Raw genomic sequence first — 20374 nt, 5'->3', positions numbered from 1 at the left:
TTTCAAGTTATTTAAAGACAAAAATGAGGTCTGAATTGTATTTAACATATTAACACAATCTGCCCATACAACAAGAGAAAATTTGCATGTATGAAGACATTATTCTAGTTTCAATCAAATTTCCTCTTCTCTCATAAATCAGACATGTACCTTTTTTTATTTAACAGACTAAATAGCCCTATGCCAAACAACATTGTGCCCCCCAAGACTGTAAACCTAGGGAAAACACTAAACTTGAAACAAGTATTTTTTCTGAACAAATAAGCTGAATGTGGCTCATTTTGAGTATAAGACAATTTTTAGTTATAATACAACAAAAACACTTGATAAGATTTTAGATTTTTTGCAGTGCAGAAAATAGGAGGAAATGTGGTGACAGGGATAAAGTAAAGCTCAAGATACATTGAAACCTTTATGTTCCTGTGTTCCTGTCTGTCTTTACCGTACTTATTCCAAGAGGTAAAAACCTGAAACATGCTAAGCTACGTAAAGGCTGGTACAGATTCTTCACTGCATTCCTCCGACGTGGACCCATCTGAGCTTCAGGGCACAGGGAAAGCTACACCGTGAACTAAAGCTAAACTAGTGTTAAATCTGTGATATAGGGTGAAGCTGTTACACTGGTTGTTAGCACCCTCCCATAGTCCTCCTGTTGGTGGAGTAATGTCAAAGATGTCTCACATGCTGATTTTGTCCCCTTCACTTCGGGATGATGTAGATGTGTGAAAGTTGACCCTAGTTGAACTAAAGTTGAAGATTGAGAGTCCTGACTGCGTGGTGCAGGTGGTTCTCTGAGGCCTCCTTTGGCACTGCTTGGCCAAAAAAAAAAAGTAGCCACCTGGATTTAACTATGGAAATAGGTACGAGCCTCCTACTGGATAATTACTGAATGGGTGATTATCTTTCAGCTGGCAACAAGTTATTTAACCCCAACTGGTGCAATGAGTTGCTTCTAGTTTTGTTAACAACCATGTGGAAAGACGCATCCTGTAGTCGTGGAAGACATGATAGTCTGCTTGAGATGAGTCAAATCATTGACATACATCAAGCAGAGAAAACATCTAAGGAGATTACAGAAACCATTGAAATTTTGCTAAGAACTGTCCAATGTATTATTTAAACTGGAAGGATGGTGGGGTCCCATTGTCTTCCAGGAAGAAATTTGGCCTTAAAAAAATCCTCAGTTAAATGTTCAGAGAAATCAAACGGAAGAAAAGCAATAGTAGAACTCAGGGCTATGTTCAATAGTGAAAGTAAGAGCATCTCCACACACACAATGTGAAGGGAACTCAAGGGATTGGGACTGAACAGCTGTGTAGCTTTGAGAAAACTACTAACCAGTGAGGCTCACGGGGAAAAAAGGCTTCAATTTGCTAGGGAGCAAAAAGATTTGACTCTGGAGCAATGGAAGAAGGTCATGTGGTCTGATGAGTCCAGGTTGACCCTGTTCCAGAGTGATGGGCCATCAGGGTAAGAAGAGAGGCAGATGAAGTGTTGCACCCATCATGCCTAGTACCTACTGTTCAAGCCTGTGGGGGCAGTGCTATGATCTGGGGTTGCTGCTGTTGGTCAGGTCGAGCAACAGTATGTGCTTAAAGAACAGGGTATTCCAAGATGATAATGCCGGGATTCATCGGACTAAAATATGTGAAGGAGAGGTTCAGGGAGCATGAGACATCATTTTCACACATGGCTCGGCCACCACAGAGTCCAGACCTTATCCTCATTTAGAATCTTTGGGATGTGCTGGAGAAGGCTCTACCATCATCAATGCAAGATCCTGGTGAAAAATGAATGCAACACTGGATGGAAATAAATCTTGTGACATTGCAGAAGCTTACTGAAACAATGCCACAGCAAATGCACTCTGTAATCAAAGCTAAAGGTGGTCCAACAAAATATTAGTGTGTGATCTCTTTGGTTGCATCTTTTTTTGGCCAGGCAGTGTATATTATTTATTTTATATATTTGGCCAGTAAGTACATACTGCTAGTATAGTAGGCAGTTTCGGAAATAACCAGTGTCTGGATAAGGGTCTGTGCAGCATGCTTTAGTCTCCTGTCCCGCCCGCAGCAGCTGTTACTTGTTTGAAAACTACAGCACAGAGTTGGCTGATGTTGGCGCTGATGATCTTCTGATCTTCTGATTGTCAAACAGAGGAAATGATATCAACTTCAGTTCCTTTCATAAGGTGATTAAAATCCCCTCACGGGAGTCTGAGTCAGACTTTCTTACATGTAGCCTGATCCATGTTTTGTTTTGGCAGGTTTCTAAAATTTGGATCTGAATCAGGAATGCTCTGGTGTAATCTGCTTAATCTGAATGGGTGCCCATACTGACCTTGTTAAGCTGATTGGTTGCACCTTTTCCATCCGCCTCCAATAGGCTCTTTGTGAAATTCCAGGTTTCCTTCATCTGTTGTATTTGGTCATCTCAGCGTGATATCGACTCACTATGTCCTCCAGAGTAATCTGTGGCCTTGTGTCACCTTTTCCCACACCAGTGATTGTGTTACAGTGACAGCACCCAGGGCCCAGAGCAGCAGCCCCTCCTGCAGATCACACCCGCCCTCCCCGACCACCCGTCCGCCCGGCCCCGAGCCACCCCCACCCCCAGCACCCAGCCACCCCCACGCTCCCCGCGGCAGGCCGGAGGCCCCAAGTCACCCAAGAGCCAGCCCCCCCCAGGACCAGACCTCTCCCCAGAGGGGAGGCCACGAACCACAGCCAGGCCAGGTGGGGCAAGATGTGGGCATGTAGCGGTGGGATGGGGGTCACGGCCCGTCCCCCAGAAAATCTGAGGCCATGGGAGGCCTTGGAGACCGCTGCCCAAGCAACAGGGTAGCTCCCGGAGCCCAGCCGCACCACGGAAGCCGCCAGTGCCACCCGCCCCCCACAAAGTCATGACCAGCGAGGCTCAACCCCCACAGCCGCACCAAGCCTATGCCCGTGACAAACCCTATACCACCAACCCCCCCCCATCCACTATTCTTCAACCTGGTCCCAGACAGGCTACATTATCCCTACACCGTGAATAGTGCAGCTAAGTGTAATGTGTTGCATTAAAACTGGGGAAGAACAGGTCGAGTGGGGGTCCACCAACCCCCCCCTATCCCTGCCTGGCCCAAAAAGTGGATGTTATGTTGCATTAAAAACAAAGGATCGGTGGGGCAGGCGGGAGGGGAGCAGAAAGTGGCCACAGCCTAAAACAGACTGCGCCCACCCCCAGTACTCCAGGATCTCTGCCTCTCACTGGTAATCCACCTCCACTGGCCCTGCCTGGCTGTTCCCTGTGACCTCATCCTCAACCCCCCGACCCATGTTCCCGGAGGTCTCCCTGGGGATAATGAAGGGGTCGAGGAAAGAGAGGACCACAGAGAACTTCCATCTTTACCCTGGCTCTGCCACGGCCCCGCTCCTTCCTCCTCTCTATCAGGCTCTTCCATCTTTTACGACAAAACTCAACTGAGAAAAACACAGTTGGACTAAGTGTTGACCTGTGCAGGCAAATCCAGCTGGAAACCAATATAAACAGAACTTACTTTCAAAACTTGTCTCCTCAGCGACTTTCACCCAGGCCTGCTCAATCATCAAATTAATGACGTAATGGGGGAATGTCATTGCTGATTGGCTGTCACGGCACAGCCTCACACGAATTTGTGTCAAAAGTTCAATATTTGAATCTCAAACGTAAAGGCATCTTACGCCCCAAACGTGCCGATGCCGTGCCAAACTCATCCAATGCGCCATCCGGGGCGAATCGGCTTTCAAACACGTCTTTGCATTGACTTTGTATCTAATCTCGACGCAAAATTTTGACTCTCATCTCACTCTGGAACATCTCATTAAGCAACTCATAAAAACTGCCTTCTTCCATCTGAAAAATATTGCCCGTCTCCATCCATCCCTCTCCTTTTCCACTGCTGAAATTCTCATATGTGCATTTATTAATTCCAGACTTCATTACTGCAATAGCATTTTCTACGGCCTCCCTCTGAAACAACTCAACAAACTGCAATACACTCGAAACTCTGCCGCCCTCTTGCTTAGGGCATCCGCTCCAGAGACCACATCACCCCTGTTCTACAAAACCTTCACTGGCTCCCCATCAAATATTGAATTCATTTTGAAATCCTCATTCTGACCTACAACCCCCCCACCCCCCAAACCACGGCTCCGCTGAAGCCCACCTCCTCACCTGACACCAAGTACCGAACCTTGGGGGGACAGAGCTTTCTCTGGAAAGCATTACCACTACACATCCTCCGTAAGTGTCCTGACCTCCCCACTTTTGAAACACTTACCAAAACCCACCTGTTAATATATGATCGTCTTTTGAATGCACTTTGTTTTTCTGCTCTGCTTTTTTTTATTCACGTTTTGTCATTGTGTGTTTTTATATGCTGTTTTTATCCATTGTAAAATGTCTTTGAGTATCTAGAAAAGTGCTTTTATAAATGAAATGTATTATTTTTATTATTACTGGGGATCCAACTCTACTGGTCCTGATACAGATACCAATACCGATACGAACGATACCTATACTTATCGGATACCAGTGTTTAAGAATAACCTGCATGACCTACTGTAGATAAGACTGGTAATGTTTTGAGTGAAAGACAAAAATTGAATACTTATGGAACTACCAAAGTTGATTTTTGTCTAAACTTCTGTTAAAATGTTTAACAGAAGTTTATATATATATATAAAAAAAAAAGATTCAGAACTTAAGATTCAGAGTATAATCACCTCTGGACTCTACCTCCCGACATGACTATTCAATTTTAAAATGTTTTACCTGAAGACTAAATCACAGTTTAGCTATGTGTTGAGTTTGGACCAATCCTTTCCCACTGATACCTGATCTAGCTTTGAGGGGCTGGATCTGGCTGATACCAGGATCAGATTGGTGTATCCCTGCTCCTACTTTATCCTGTGGTTGGTTCAGTGCTGTGAGCTCAAACCTGTACACAAAACACCTGTACATAAATACACCCTCCGAGTATCAGAGAAGAAAGGCTGCAGCATTACTAAAATGAATAGATGTTTAAAGTATCACAGGTATCCTTTTTTTTCCTAAAAAGATTTTATTAGTGATATTTTGTCAATGATATAAATTATCACCTCTGCCAAGGAGGTCATGTTTTTGTGGGAGTTTGTCAGTTTGACTGTGAACAGCATAACTCAAAAAGTAACAAACAGATCTTGATGAAATTTTCAGGAAATGTTTAAATTGTAATAAAGAAGAAGTGATTAACTTTTGGAGGTGATCTGGCTTACTGTCTGGATCCAGGACGTTTTTAAAGGATTCTTTATCATTGTTAGATAGGGCGGTTTACAATATGGGTATATAACTCCACCGTAAATGGTCGGCTTGCTTTGCAAAACAATACAAGAGAAAATCACAATCATTTCTGACAGATGTAAAAGTATGATTCAGATCTGGATAATAGGATGGGGAATATGAAATATGTACTAGGTCATCATAATTTTCAACACTGTAAGGTAACAAATTATCATACAAACCTGCAAATAACACCAAATTGTAGCAGACAGTCTGCTGAAAGGGAGTAAAACATTAAAGTAGGACTAAAGTGTTTTGTGACAATCACAATATGTTTGGCAGAGGTCTGCGCTCTCTGAGTTCTTTTCTAGTTCCATTATGTTTTATTTGAAATAGAAAAAACAGCAGTCCTAGTAACCATACTTGAAAAAGCATGGCATATGGGATGTGATTGGCTAAGCATGAGATCTGCAGGGCCAACCAGTGACGAGTCCTTCTCATTTTCAGTCGTTTTCTCCGTCACTGCTGTTTTTTTCCTGTGTCTGTCCATAGCATCAAGACATGGTCTAAAAATGCGAAACCTATGTTAAACTGCAGTTCATCTAGTGTCCACTTGATGCTGGGTGCAAAAAACATCAGAAACCCCAAACACACCAAGCCAAAAAAGCTGATCTTCCAGCAGAAATAAACATGTTTACAGCCTGGTTCAGACACTGCACAGGGAGTAAGTATTTCATAACTTGTTTTCAACAGTATTAAACGTACAAGTTTTACCCAGATAAGGGCATGGCTGACTTGACTGATAGTGGGCACCCTTCAGCAGTCTGCAGAAGTTAAAGACACACATTTTTACCTCATCCTGACTCAAACAAAGCTTGGCTAAGCCAAACTTATTTAATATGACACCTACTGCTGATTGGCCTCAAAAGTCTGTCTCACATAGACAAACCAAATGATGTGAAAATTACATTTAGTTTAGGGAATATTTGATCTTTATCTTCTAAAACTGTATGAAAATATTAGCTGGTATCAGAGCATTAATCTGCGATCTCTGACTGAAACCTGGCAGTGTGAGGGAACACCTTAGTACTCTCATCCTTCTGGACGAAGACCAAGAGGTAGAGTGGCAGCTTTCTTGAATTCTAGTTCTCATATTAGTGTGAGACCCAAACTGATTTACAGCTCTTACCTTTTATCTGAGGTTTTCTCCCAATCCACAGCAGCCTGAAAACTGTCCCTGAGATAAAAACAAGTTCATAAATTCATAAGGTGAATGATTGATGAGTGACGTTTATCTATGACCTAAGCTCCAATGAGCTACAAACACCAGGTGGATTTGTGTTCAGCTAATGTGTTAGGGAAATCCTGCTCACTCTGCCTCTCTGAGTCTGGGTCTTATGGGGTTAAGTGAACAGGAGGACTTTTTCTACTGAGAAGGCTTTTATTGTGAAATATTTGCTGGAACTGTTGTGGAAACTTCAGTGATTTGCACAGGTCTTGCAGTGACAACCACAGAACAACAGTGTGTTGGAATAAGTGGTTATGGAGCTGCAGTGTGTTTTATAACCACAGTCTGAAACACTGAGGACCGTCACACTCTGGACTTTGCGTGGAACCTGTATCTGACAACAGGCTGTCTGAGGAAAAAGTAGCAGTGTTCAGCAGTGAGCCAGAAACTGTTAGTCTCCATGACAGTGAAGAGTTATGTGTTGACTTCAGCTCAAATCAGTATCACTGTGATTTGAGTTCATTGTCAGGTTTTCATTCCACCTGCCACCAGACGCGGTTCACAGTTTGCACTAATCCACTCAGCTGCACCAGTGAGAGAATTCTTTAATAGGGTGACCTAGTTCCAAGCATATGCTGCTATCAGGACTACAGTAACACAATGTTTTCAACCTGCACCCTGAGCCTGTCTCTCTGCAGACATGCTCTTTTTTTAACTCCTGTTTGATAGCAGCTCTCCCCCCATGTCCTCCTGCTCTGGCAGGGCCAGGGGAAGAAATGGGGGCCAAGGAATCGCTGCTAAAGGGTCCGGAGCACCCTCCGCTGGTTCCTTCGCTCACTCTGGAAGACATCCAAGCAGCATATGAAGAAGGAGAGGAGGAGGCTGCCAGGGAGCTGATCCAACAAGCCTGCTGCGTGGAGTGCAGTGGGGGGGTGCCCCACATCGACGGGGTGAGTGCCGTCAAAACATACATGTCTGATTGTCAACCACTTTGTTCGCCACCTAAACCAGGTCTTGCAAAGGACTTATGAACGGCTGCATGAAGTGAAGGTTATGTAAAGTGTATGTTTACTTGATTTATTTTGGGAGGGATAAGATTTAGCTGGTGGTAATTGGCGCCTTGGAGGTCTTGTGGTCACGTAATCATACATATATGAGATAATCAAGATGATCATGTTAAATTTCCCCTGGATCATCTCCATGTTTTTGGAGGAGGAACTGTTCTCTGTTAATGGAGCTGAATGAAGAACGTGACGACGTACACTCTTTAAATTATTCACACACACAGAGACACACACGTGTAACAGTGTATATACATATATATGTATACAAGCAACAAACACTGTGTAACCGAGAGGTGCAGTCAATAAAAAATAAAAAACATGTTAGCAGCAGCTTCAGTTCATGGCAGTGTGCCGCAGAACATCATTTTATCTGTTTATTTTATCTGCAGATACCTTCAATACCTTTAAGCATAGACTGCAGTGGACAGCATGGCTCTGTCATTTACCATTGTATGGCTTTGAAGCAAAAATACCCCAGTCACAGGCGCAGCCATTGGCAGCAGTTTGGAGCCAGTGTCTGCGCAGTAGAGACGATGAGGGATTCCAGGAGAATTTGAGTGGAGCCGGTGACAAAATTGATAATAATTTTTTTTCTTTCGAGAGTCTTATCACTTCTTGACTCTACCTCCAGACATATTTTACAATCCCTAAAAAAAATACACAAGAAAGGCAGCTGTCAATCATCATTAAACGTTATGTAAAGCCTCGTTTTTAACCTTGTATAACTAATGAAAACAAAACTTTTCACAAAAAGACAACTTGAATACAAGAAAACCAAATGATATCTTCAAATCACCACAACAATCGGAGAAACATTTCTATGAGGTGTATTAATTTTTTAAAGTTTGACCACAGCCCATCTGGAATGGCAGGAAAGCCTGATTTTTTAACCTATACTGCAGCCAGCCACCAGGGGGAGCAGTTTTTGTGGAGAATGCACTTCAAGCCGAGCAAGTGGAGGTGCAAACAATAAAAAATAATAAACATGCTAGCTTCAGCTTCAGTTCATGGCAGAGCATTATTTTATCTATTTATTTTATCTGTAGATACTGGCATGTATCTGATACTTCAATACCTTCTAGCCAATACCGGCCCATACTGATAATCTACCAATATTGTTGTGTATCTCTAATATATAATAATGTAATATACTACATTAGGAGGGTTTCTATGAAAAACAATGAAACATCCTCTGGCCTGTGAAATGTTATTCACTGTGTCTTAGTTTGAGCATCACTTAAGTCTACCTACAGAAGCAGACCAGATGAAGGAGGGATGGAGGTGGCAAAGACCAGTCTCTGAGTGTTAGAATCTCTGTGATTGTTTTCATAAGTTATTAAGATCCGAGAGGCATTGGATGGATGGAAAGAGAAACTGTGATGGATAATGTACTCAACTATCAGGCAGATGCACGAGCCAAACCAAAGCTTGATCTGGACTGAATGAATGCCTCTTCTCCTGGTCATAGAGTAATGTTCTCATTGTGTGTGTCGCTGTAGGTAGCTCTCCTGTGTGTGGCCACCCAGCATGATGATCTGCAGAGTGTGTGTTACCTCCTAAAAGAGGCCCACGTCCCTGTGCCTGTACAGCTGACTAACAACAACCCAGCCATCCTGGCAGCGTATTACGGCCACACCAACCTTGTCAGAGAGCTGCTGGACGCCATACCAGGTAAGACAAAGACACAGAGCTCATCAAGAAACCAACATCATCATCAGAAACACTTCACATTTCCACTGGTTTCTGTTGATGCTCTCATAAGATAAGATGTTTTTCATTCACTGCTTCAACTTACTGTCATGACTGCATTTTATTGACTTATATTTACAGTTTGTCTTATTGTCTTTGTTCAACTCTCTAGTTTGAGAAATAATAGCTCAGACCTGAACAGCGTGTGATGTAGGACACTGAATGTATATACTCATATTTCCTGCTCTGATCTTGATTCAGCCCTCTGTTGGAAAACTAAAAACTAGGGTTGGGCGAGTACCGATATCATCTGATGTGTTTCTTTAGCTTTTAATGTAACACTGTCTAATTTTAGCCTGGCCTGTTTTATGGCTTCAGACCAGAGCATCAGTCATTTATACTCTTAAGTAAGTTTATTCCACCTCTGTACACAGAAAAGCCAAACAGAAAAAATTCTGCCTGTTTTTTTGATATTTATTCTGGTGACTTTCTGATTGTGCCTCTGGTTCCTGCTCAGGTCACTGTTTGCGAGGAGACTTACTGAACTGGATGCTGGCCACGTCGTGCCAGCAGGGTCACCTGGATGTGGTCCGGCTGCTGGTCCAAGGCTATGGCGCTGATGCCAAGGACTGTGCCATCCACAGCGACCAGTTTGCTGTCATCACTGGACTGCCGCTGTATGCTGCTGCACGATCAGGTAGAGGAATGAACAAGGGAGCACTGTCCTCATCTGTCACTGCATGCTGTGTCTCCTGTGCTTTTGCAGCTCTAAAATGCAAAGTAAAGCCTCACACCTGGACTTCCCTGTGAATGCACAAAGGCACGATGACAGTGGTTGTTACTGGAATGAAGCTGCTGTGGTTAGGCAGTGTGTGTTTCACATCCTCAGTTAGTTCAGTAACATCTTAACCAAATGCATTATCCCAGTCTTACAAACTGTTTCAATAACCTAAAGAGGTCTTCCAGTTCTGCAAACCCCAAGAAGTCCTGAATCTCTGGAGCATGCTGCCCAGCATGCATAGACTTGTTGCCAGATGAAATGATGTCTCTGAAGCCAAATGTTGACATTGTTTTCTGCGGTGGAAGCAAATTGAATCACCCAAAAGTTCCTGATACATCACAGAGTCCCTGTTGTGAGATCTCCACTTGCAGAAACAGACAAGCTGTCCAAAACTGTTGATGTGAGCGGGCATTCAGCACATTCTTAAATTTACATCCTTTCAACCATAAGTAGTTACTGCTGCAACCTGTCAGGGGAGCAAACATGCAGATTTACAAGGTGATGTGTGAAGGACATGACGACATAGCCACACACTGTAGGATGAACACACTGTTGCCTTTCAAAAAAGAAGACGCACATTTTAGGAACAAGTCAGAAGTTTTGTGTTTTTTGTTGCAGGAAATGAAGAGATCGCCCAGTTCTTGCTTGAGAATGGTGCAGGGTTCTCCTCATACACCCTGATGGACCATCCAGCTTTCAGCAAACACCTCCTCAGACTCCAACTGCAGGAAGCCTCCAACCCAGAGGAAGAGACGGTGAGTAAGCAGAGAGGAGAGAGATTAAGGCCTCGTACACACGTAGCTGGGTAGTTTCAAAAACAAATATCCCCCCTCACTCATTTTTAAAGATACTCTCATCCACATGCACTAAGCAAATCTGCCAGTGAGTGCAGCTTGAAGCATGCCAAACCTATCAGGGTATCATTCGTTCATTCCATATCCGTTTCAGAATATTATATTTAACAGGTGATTCGATTCATGGGTGAATCGAGCAGCACGATAGCTAACGTTTTACAGTTATCATTAGTTAACACTGTTTTGATTTTGTTTTGAAATTAAAAATAGCTGTAGAGCAGACTGCACAATGAGTGTCAATACATCTGATACTCCTTCAAACTGGAAGACTGGGCCGAGTCCAAACACAGGGCTGTGGATACTGATGGAAATGTGACATCTTAGTTTTTTATTTTGAGTTAATTTGCAAAGATAATTATTTTTTTTTTAATGTTTTCTATGTTCTCATAATGGGGTGTTGTGTGTACAATTTTGAGGATTTTTTTTTTCTATTTTGGGAAAAGGCTGTAATATGGACAAAGTGAAGTGCTGTAAACCCTTTCCAGATGCTCTCTACATGTTCTCAGATTCAACTGTTCCTATGTTCCTGGAGTTAAATAAGTCTTAAAAATGTTTCTTTGATTATTGGTTTATAAAATAATCAGGCTTTAGCTCGTAACACTTAAGATAAGTTGTTAGAGTTCATCTTTGTGAAATTTATCATTGTTGCTTCTTGTCTTTCTGCTCTATGTGTCTATGTCTGTGTGTGTGTGTGTGTGTGTGTGTGTGTGTGTGTGTGTGTGTGTGTGTGTGTGTGTGTGTGTGTGTGTGTGTGTGTGTGTGTGTGTGTGTGTGTGTGTGTGTGTGTGTGTGTGTGTGTTCAGGGTGTCAGTGTGTGTTGGAGTGGTCTGCAGCTGCCCTGGCTGGAGCTGGACTGGTTCATGGATGTCTCCTCCAGGATCACCCAGCTGGACCTGTCCTCTAACAGCCTGTCTGCTCTGCCCTCGGTGGTGCCCTGGGGTCTGCTCCACCTCAGAACTCTGGACCTTTCCAACAACCTGCTCAAAGAGCTGCCAGCAGCACAGAGCTCCCAGGAGGTCATCTGCTCCAGGTACACACAGCAGGAGGTCCCTGGCTTGACCTCCGCTGAGATATAAGTGTTTCACATCCCACATAATAATATCCTTTATTTAACCAGGTCAAAAACTCATTGAGATTTAAAACCTCTTTTTCAAGAGTGACCTGGCCAAGACGGCAGCACAATAGAAAATAAAACAAATTGCAGTCACAGATACACACACTACATACAAACAATAATAGGAATGTGTCAACATGTGTCAATTTTAAGTCCTTTTGCACATCATTCCAGGCAGGCGGGGTAGAAAATGTAAAAAGCTGTTTTGCCCAGTTCAGTTCTTACTGTCGGGACATGCAGCTGTATGGTGTCCTGAGAGCGCAGGCCAAGGGAACTCAAGGGATTTCAAACCTGAGGGAGATGAACAATATATTACAGTATCGTCAGCATAGCAGTGGGACACAGTATTAGGGAGTTCATCGCAAAGATTATTTACATAAATTGTAAACAGCAGTGGCCCTAATATAGAGCCTTGAGGAACACCCTTTAAAACAGGGAGAAAAAAGGAAAATGACCCAGCGGCATGGACACACTGCCATCTATCTGATAAATATTGTATGACACAAAGGTCTGGTACGCCATAGCTTGGTGGGAAAGTAAGTCCTTTTCAGGCGGTGGGTTGGCATTTTGATCCCAGCTCATGGCAGCAGAGCCAGCTGTGTGTGAATGGACCAGTTCATATTGGAGGTATATTCTGTCTTGCACTCACTGTGTCTCCTTCCTTAGACTACGACAGGTAAATCTCTCTCTAAACAAACTCACCGGACTACCACCTGGACTCCTCCACCTCACCAACATCCAGAGTCTCTCTGCTGCCAAGAACCAACTCTCAGTCCTGTTCGACATCCCGCCAGGTACCCTCTAGCCCACTTTTTTTCTGTCTGTGTTAAGAGCACATTTACAAAACCCTCAGTCCTTAAATACAAATCAGAATATTTATTAAAGTGGGGATATTTATGAAAGTGGAGTATTCTACTTTTTTAAAGACTTTTTAATCTTCTCCCTCTAGATGTTTTTAGAAAACCTTTAATCCACTCTTTGAAACACTTCCTTTCTGTGTGAAGGCAAATTAAAACCTTTCAGGGACCACAGTTTGAAGGTCTAGTAAAGTTAATTTGATGCTTGCTCAGGTCTGATTTTGACTTTGACTGTGTTTTCATTTCCGATCTGTCAGATACTAACTGGATTGGTCTGCGTAAGCTGGAGGAGCTGGATGTGTCTGATAACAGTCTGACCAGTCTGCCTGTGGCTGTCATGCACTGCCTGAAATCTCTAAGCATTCTGAATGTGTGCAGGAACAAACTGAGCTGCTTCCCTGATGCCTGGGCCTGTCCCCTGGTAAGGTACCCCATTAATACCTTCCCCTAATCACACAACTGTTGACTGAACAAGTGACTGTTTGGACCAACAGTCATGGAAAAGAATATTAGACCACCCTTGTTTTCTTCAATTTCTGGTTCATTTTAATGTTCGTTACAACTTAAGGTACATTTGTTTTGGCAAGTATAATGATAACAACAATAATAGTTCATAAGAGTTTAATTTGATTGGCTGATACTTTGCGATTTTCCATGGTTTTCTTGATAATAACCAAAATAGTTTGGGTTCTTGCATTAATAGCTATGGCATTGTACTGCCAAAAACAGAGCTTTCAGGTTGTCCACATTTTTTTCTGTCTGTTTTAGTTATAATAAACACACAGTAGTTAGTACTTGGTTGTATAACCATTGTTTTTGATGACTGCAGCCATGCGTCTTGGCGTGCTCTCCACCATCTTCTGAGATTGCTCTGCTGTCACAGCTGCCCATTCCTGTAGGAAAAAGTCCAACAGATCTGCTTCGTTTTTGGGCTTGTGGTCCTTGAGTTTGATAATGTTCCACGTGTTTTCAGTTGGATGGTTTGAATGTTCTGGTTCTCCATCCAGGCTTGAACCAGTCTTGCGGTGTAGAAAGGAGCTTTGTCTTGTTTTAAAATCCAGTCATTTGGGTCAGTAAGTTTTCCAGCTGATGGAAGAAGACTGTTTTCAAGAGTAGCCCTGTACGTGACCTGGTTCATTCACCCTTCACACAGTTCAATTTGCCCAGTTCTACCCATACTCAATCAACCCCACATCATCATCGACCCACTGCAATGTTTTACTGTAGGGGACAGACAGTCTGGTTTGTAGGCTTCTCCAAACTAGAGGTAGACCGATATATCGGGCATTGGACATTTGTCTCTATCAGCCATCGGCCGTATTTTCTTTTAAAAAGCCGATTTTTGATCCGTTGTATAAAATGACGCAATTTTTGATCAGGCACAAAAAAAGATGAGCACCTCAAACTTGTGGAACCACTTCGATACATTACATACTTATGTTCAAATTTTATTAATAAGTTTAAATTTCTTTTTTGACATTTTAAGAAGTGTGAATGTTTACTACTGCTTGTTACATTGTGTGTTTACTCAGACAAAATATTTCATTGTTTTGAAAGCTGAATAAATGTTCAGAGGACTGGACACGACTTTTTGTAATAGATTTCTTTTAGTTGCTCAGAAATTGCTGCGTTTCACAAAAATGTGATAAATATATATTTATTTAACAATCGGCCTGAATATCAAATTGGAAAAATCGGCTATGCATATCGGCATTTGGCTGCCCAAATTTGGAAAGCATCGGCATCGGCATCGGCCCCCAAAAAACCCATATCGGTCGACCTCTACTCCAAACCTCCTCCTAACCAGTGTAATGTGGCTGGAGTGGACATCAACTCCAAACTGGATTCATCCCTGAAGAGAACCTTCACCTCATCATCAACAGTCCAATCCTTGTCATCCCTAGCAAAGAGGAACCGGGCCTTCCGCTCTGCCTCTCATTAGCCATGTATACATCGACCCAAATATTCCGCTTGCATTCGGTTTATTTGCTCAAACGGAAAGAATTTAACCTTTGTATACACCTCATTCTGAAAGAAAAGTACCAATCCGAATGGACATTTAATCGGTTTCACAGGGGTGGAATATTCCTTTCCCCAAACCAATTGAGGTATCATGTATCCACTCAGACGGAAAGTTGTCAGAGTACGTTCTTTCAGCGCATGCTCAGATATGACGTAAGACGCCACTAGGGACGTTCCTCAACTTTAAAAATGGCGGCGAGCCATGAGCACTGGACGGCTGCGGAAAGTTTGTTTTTGATCTAAATTTTGAAAGAATGAATGAACATAAGTTCAAGACTGGACTGACGACAAACTCGCAATACAGAGTATTGCAACACCGTGATAAACAAACTGTCGTCCTCCAGCTTTGATAAATCTCGTGATGTTTACGTTTTTCTGCACATGCCCCATTGACTATTCTGTTTGATTACAGCAGCGCATGTAGACCAGAGATTGGAATATTCCTTTCCATGTATACTATTGTTTTTGGAAAAGTCATTTGCAAAAATTCATTCAGAAAGATGGTAAACTCCTCATGTAACCGTGGCTAGTGATGAAGAGCGTCTTCTGTGCCCCCGTGTGACTTCAGTCCAGCTACAAGAAGTCCTGATCTGATATTGATGCAGAGTATTGTTCATGATATAAGCAAAAAACATGAATATGGGACTATATCAGCCTGCATGTACAGTCTCAGATACAAGCAGTCTATTTTAGACTGACTTCTCCTGGTTCTATCCAGCAGTTCCCAGATCCAGCATGCAGAGCCCACATGATCCCAACATTAGCGTGTGCTAAGGTGCTAACGAAGCAGCTAGGACCAGGAGTGATGTCAGCTATGTGGCAGTATTTTTAGTTGAAGTCCGAAAAGAGACAGAACTAGGGTACAAGGGGTACCTTTCACATTTGAAACAACATGGTACTGATATCCAGTACCTGGCAATTGGTGTCGGTACTCAACGGTACCAATTTTTGGTACAGTTGTGTGTGTTTATGTGGTAACAAATATTAATTTGTGTAACAAAATCTAAGTCTCTTTCAATTTAACATATTCAGTTCTCAATATATAAATTTTTAATGCTGTACTCAAGTTCAGTATGGGAAATCACCTACTCTTCCACTCCCTCAGTCACAAGGATGCGATTTTACATGAATTGGTACTTGGCACTAATCGGTCAGTACCTATTTTGGTTCCCATCCCTAGGCACAGAACTGGAAAAGCTCACTACATTTAGACTTTAAACATCCCCTGAAGGCTTTTTCAAGCTTTGAAGACCTACAAATAGAGCTGAACGTCACACCATTTGTGCTGATATCATTATATCTGTGATATCAATAACAGCATCGTATTAGGAGTGAATGCCGGGACGCCCCTAAATGAATGACGTATTTGTGTTTAAAGGAATCATATAAAAGTAAATGGCTCAGCATATGTTTATAAGTGATGTATTTAACAAGGAGGAGTGGGAGTAGAGTGAGATGTTAAAGACAATTTAGGTGTCATAACTGATTTAACGTCTAAAACATAATCCGGGAACCTTTATCCGGAGATGCTCCTCTACAGACGGAATTACTTCACTGCCCCATGCTGCTCTCTGAGTCTAAACTGAGATTTTAGCGTTCCCTCTGCCCACATCCTGACTGATGAATAGTGATCTTTGTTAGTAAACAGGCGCACACCCATTTTTGTAGCCAAACATTTGATAAACAAGGGCTAATCACTTCCCTTACACTCGATGTAATCAACTGCAGGTGTGAACAGAAAAAAGAAGAAACTCATGACGTGTTCTCCTTATTGTCTCTCTCATGATGTGATATTTTTGATATTTTTAAGATTTTGTCCAGGTCTGTCTGCTATGCCCTTGAAATCTCTTTGACTGTTTGTTTCCTCCTAAGTTTTTCCAAAATAATGTTTACTTATTCTCTAGACACATCCTTGTTCCATGAAGAACAGGTGCTTCTAAATGAGCATCAAGGTTTACATCTTCTGTTGCTGAAACACATCTAACATCCTGGCTGTCTCCTCTTTCTCCTCACCTGCAGAAACAATGCAGAGCCTCCTCCAACATGATAAAAATTCTCCCAGACACCTTCGCCATCTTCTGGAGGACTCAGCTACAGGAGCTGGACTTCTCTGAAAACAGCCTGACAGAGCTGCCGGCACACATCTTTGAGCTAGAGGTAGGAGCATAGTCTGCCATTGTTCTGCTGGAATGTAATCTGTTAAGCTGCCTCCAGATGGCGCCACTGCTCTGTAGTAGGCTCCATCTTTATGATTTAGAAGCATCAGGACGATGATGCAGAATCACACTTCAGAGTTGGAACTCAGAGGGGCAGAATGTCACAAAAGTCTGTGGCTAAAGAAACACTGAGCAGGACACATTTGTTATGATTCAACATATTTTAGATTTGGATACTTCAACCACAGATTCCTTTGACAGTTTCCTTACCCATAAAACTATAAAGTTAAAAAGTTAAAATAAAAGGTTTTTTTTGCTTTCTCAAAACTCCAGGATTCCAGTCGCAGATCTGTGTTTTACTGTAACAGTTTAAACTGGTAGTGGGGTTGTACTATTGGGTGAGATACTTGATGCTGGGACTACATGTTTTTGTCCAGGTTCTGAAATGGTTTCCTTTAAGGAGTTTGATCATTGCATTTGTCGTATTGTGATGTGACGGTGTTCGTATCAGGGATGATGGTACTCAGGCCTGGTTGGACCTGGAGCCTGCAAGAACTGAAATCCAAGCCAGATCATGTTTTCAGTAAAATTGTCTTATGGAACTCAGTAAAAGCCACATTCATCAGACAAGACCAGAAACACATCTTAGTTCAAGATATTAGGAGACAAAACTGAATTGTTTGAAAAAGTGAACAAAAACCTGCAGATTGGGGTAAAAATATGTTTGTTTTTTAAAAACAAAAATAAGGTCTTAACAGAAGAAATGAAATTAGTACATTTTTCCTACTTCTTGGCAGTTTTTTTTCTCTTTACAAACAATTCAGTAAGATGGAGGATTACCCAATAAACATTAGACGTCTGATGGACGTGTGGATAAAGTCCAATTTTGAATCAAATTAATATTGTGTTTAGTTTCCATTTCCTGTTTCCCATTTTAGAATGGTGATGTGTCATCCTGTAGAGGTTAGTTTTCCAGTAGCTTCATTTGGCTCAGCAGCAGCTTTGTAGTGTAAATGTATAACCCCTGAACGTCTGTATTTGCAGTTACAATCTTCTGCTGAGAAAATCAAATGAAGCTACAGGACAATGAACAGGAACAGTCTGACACCATCAGAAATTGGACTACAGTTAGACACAGAAACGATAAGGAGGATTGAAACAATAACAATACATAAAATGGCTGCATAAGCATCAGTTAGGACAGCAGCTCAGTCCATAGATTATGATAGAATTGAATAGAACTTTATTGTCATTGTAACAAGTACAACGAAACTGAAGTCACAGCAGCAATCAAGAAAACAAAAGTAAGAAAGTGTATAGAAAGTGCAAAAAGGTCCGTAAGAAACTAGATTAGTTGCATTTCCTTGCAGCAAATGCATTGAATTGCTGAAGCTGAAGAAGTTAAAATAGCTGAAAATGTAAAATAATACAGCTAAATAGTTGAACAAAGTATGAACTGAAAACTTGGAGTGTAAAAGAAGGGAAAAGGAAGGAAACAAAAAGTGAAAACAGAGTTAAGTAGCAGTGGAACAGGGAAAAAGTGGTGAAGAAGGAGTAAAGAAGAAAGGGTGAGGTACAAGCCAAGAAGAAATGAAGGAGGGAAGTAAAGAAGTAGTGAAGAGGAAGTGAAGAAGAGTGCAGAAGAGAAAAACTTAAAAGGAATTAAAGGAAAAGTTGAGAAGAAGTGAAGAAAATGAAGACAAGGACTGGACGTAAAATGATGTTAACCAGGCAAAAGTGCGACTGTGACCTAAATTACTGGATAGAAAAGTCACCATATTCTTTAATAAAACACTCTCTGTCTGTATGGATCCTCTCTGTGATGTTGGCAGACACTCAGAATAACTACTTGTGCCTGAGAGGGACAAAAAAAAAGCCATAAAACTTTGTTTTGGCTGCTGGATCAAGCATCTCACTGTGAGCTACTTGTGATTTCAACAAATACATGCTGAAGTATGAGCACAGTTTAAGAAATGATCAGCCTGATAACTGCATTCTGCTCTCATGGCTGCTCAATGGCAGAGAGCTAATTGTCTGAATTCCTCCCAGAGTAAACAACGAGTGTGAGGTTTATGGTATCTCACCCTCCGTCCTCCTCCTCCCCCCTCCAGGCTCTGGTCTCTCTGAGGTTGTGTGGGAACCATATTACAACACTCCCAGCCCCGAGTAAGTGGAAGTGCTCTCAGCTCAGGACCCTCGACTTTTCCAGGAACCAGCTGGGCAAGTATGTCGATAGAGAGACTCTGTGTGTGTGTGTGTGTGTGTGTGTGTGTGTGTGTGTGTGTGTGTGTGTGTGTGTGTGTGTGTGTGTGTGTGTGTGTGTGTGTGTGTGTGTGTGTGTGTGTGTGTGTGTGTGTTTGTGTCTGTGTCGGATGAGGCCAGCTGTTAATATACAGCTCTGTGTCAGCTGACCTTAAATAACACAGTGGGAAGAGGACAGTTTAAAGATGTCTGTGTGTCTCAGCTTTGGAGACACTCTGATAGATTCTCTGATGAAAAATAAACACTTATTAGAGTGCTTTTGGATCAAGTTTGATCATGAGTGCCAAAAAGGGGTGGGGAAAACAACTTTTCTGGTTCCTACACCAATACTGATACCACTACATGAGCTTTGGTATCGACCGATACCAATCTGATACCATTGTTAAATAATGGCTCTGGGTAAAAGGCAAAAAATGAGTATATGAAATTACTGCAATAATATTTATTTAAACAATGAACAATGAAATATTTAAATGTTTACCATCAAAACAATTCTTCAGACTGTACACAAGTTCTTTTCAAATATAAAGTTTTATTTTCAGTTGACTGGTAATGCAGCAAAAAACAAAGCAAGTGCATCAGAGACAACATTTCAAATTAAGTAGCAAAGAGCATTGGTAAAAATAAAAAAGGGCATAGAGCTGTTTGCTTGGATCGGCAACATGGATCAGTCCCTTCCCACTGATACCGATCCAGCTTTGAGGGGCACTGATACACCCATAACTGATACCACTGATTGGTGCATCCCTACCTGATACAGATCAAAAAGTTGAATCAGATAACTGTGATTAGGGTCAGATCCACAGGACACGCAACTATTTAACTCAGTTCTATACTCCTCTGTGTTTACCAAACCATGTGTGCACACGTCTCTGATGGCAACCGGTAACATGTCCAAGTTTAAGCCCTGACTCGTCCTCTGCTGAGGTTTACAGTTAAACTGTAACTCCTGTTAGTGATGGAGGTCTACTCTCAGCATATTAAAACATTAAGATCAGGACTTAAAGAAGTTGGATCAGTGCATCTCTTAGGAACTCAACTCAAACTTTATTCATAGAGCACAT

At 42.1% G+C, this 20374-nt stretch overlaps 1 protein-coding gene across 2 annotated transcripts in view; it reads left to right on the top strand.

Moving 5' to 3' along the window:
* Positions 1–20374, top strand: part of lrrk1 (leucine-rich repeat kinase 1) — an 88891-nt gene that overhangs the window by 12871 nt on the left and 55646 nt on the right. For both annotated transcript variants that reach the window (XM_074666169.1, XM_074666170.1), the window contains 9 exons: positions 7274–7461; positions 9075–9246; positions 9782–9961; positions 10664–10800; positions 11703–11929; positions 12680–12807; positions 13128–13291; positions 16912–17049; positions 19160–19272. In XM_074666169.1, coding sequence (XP_074522270.1) covers positions 7274–7461; positions 9075–9246; positions 9782–9961; positions 10664–10800; positions 11703–11929; positions 12680–12807; positions 13128–13291; positions 16912–17049; positions 19160–19272 — 1447 coding nt within the window. The remainder of the gene's footprint in view (positions 1–7273; positions 7462–9074; positions 9247–9781; positions 9962–10663; positions 10801–11702; positions 11930–12679; positions 12808–13127; positions 13292–16911; positions 17050–19159; positions 19273–20374) is intronic.

The sequence above is a fragment of the Halichoeres trimaculatus genome, unplaced genomic scaffold (genome assembly GCF_033239565.1).
Source record: "Halichoeres trimaculatus isolate MK-OKI-2021-1 unplaced genomic scaffold, fHalTri1.1 fHalTri1_scaffold_3, whole genome shotgun sequence".
In the NCBI taxonomy this organism is placed as follows: Eukaryota; Metazoa; Chordata; class Actinopteri; order Labriformes; family Labridae; genus Halichoeres; species Halichoeres trimaculatus.
This window is presented reverse-complemented; position numbering and strand designations above follow the sequence as displayed.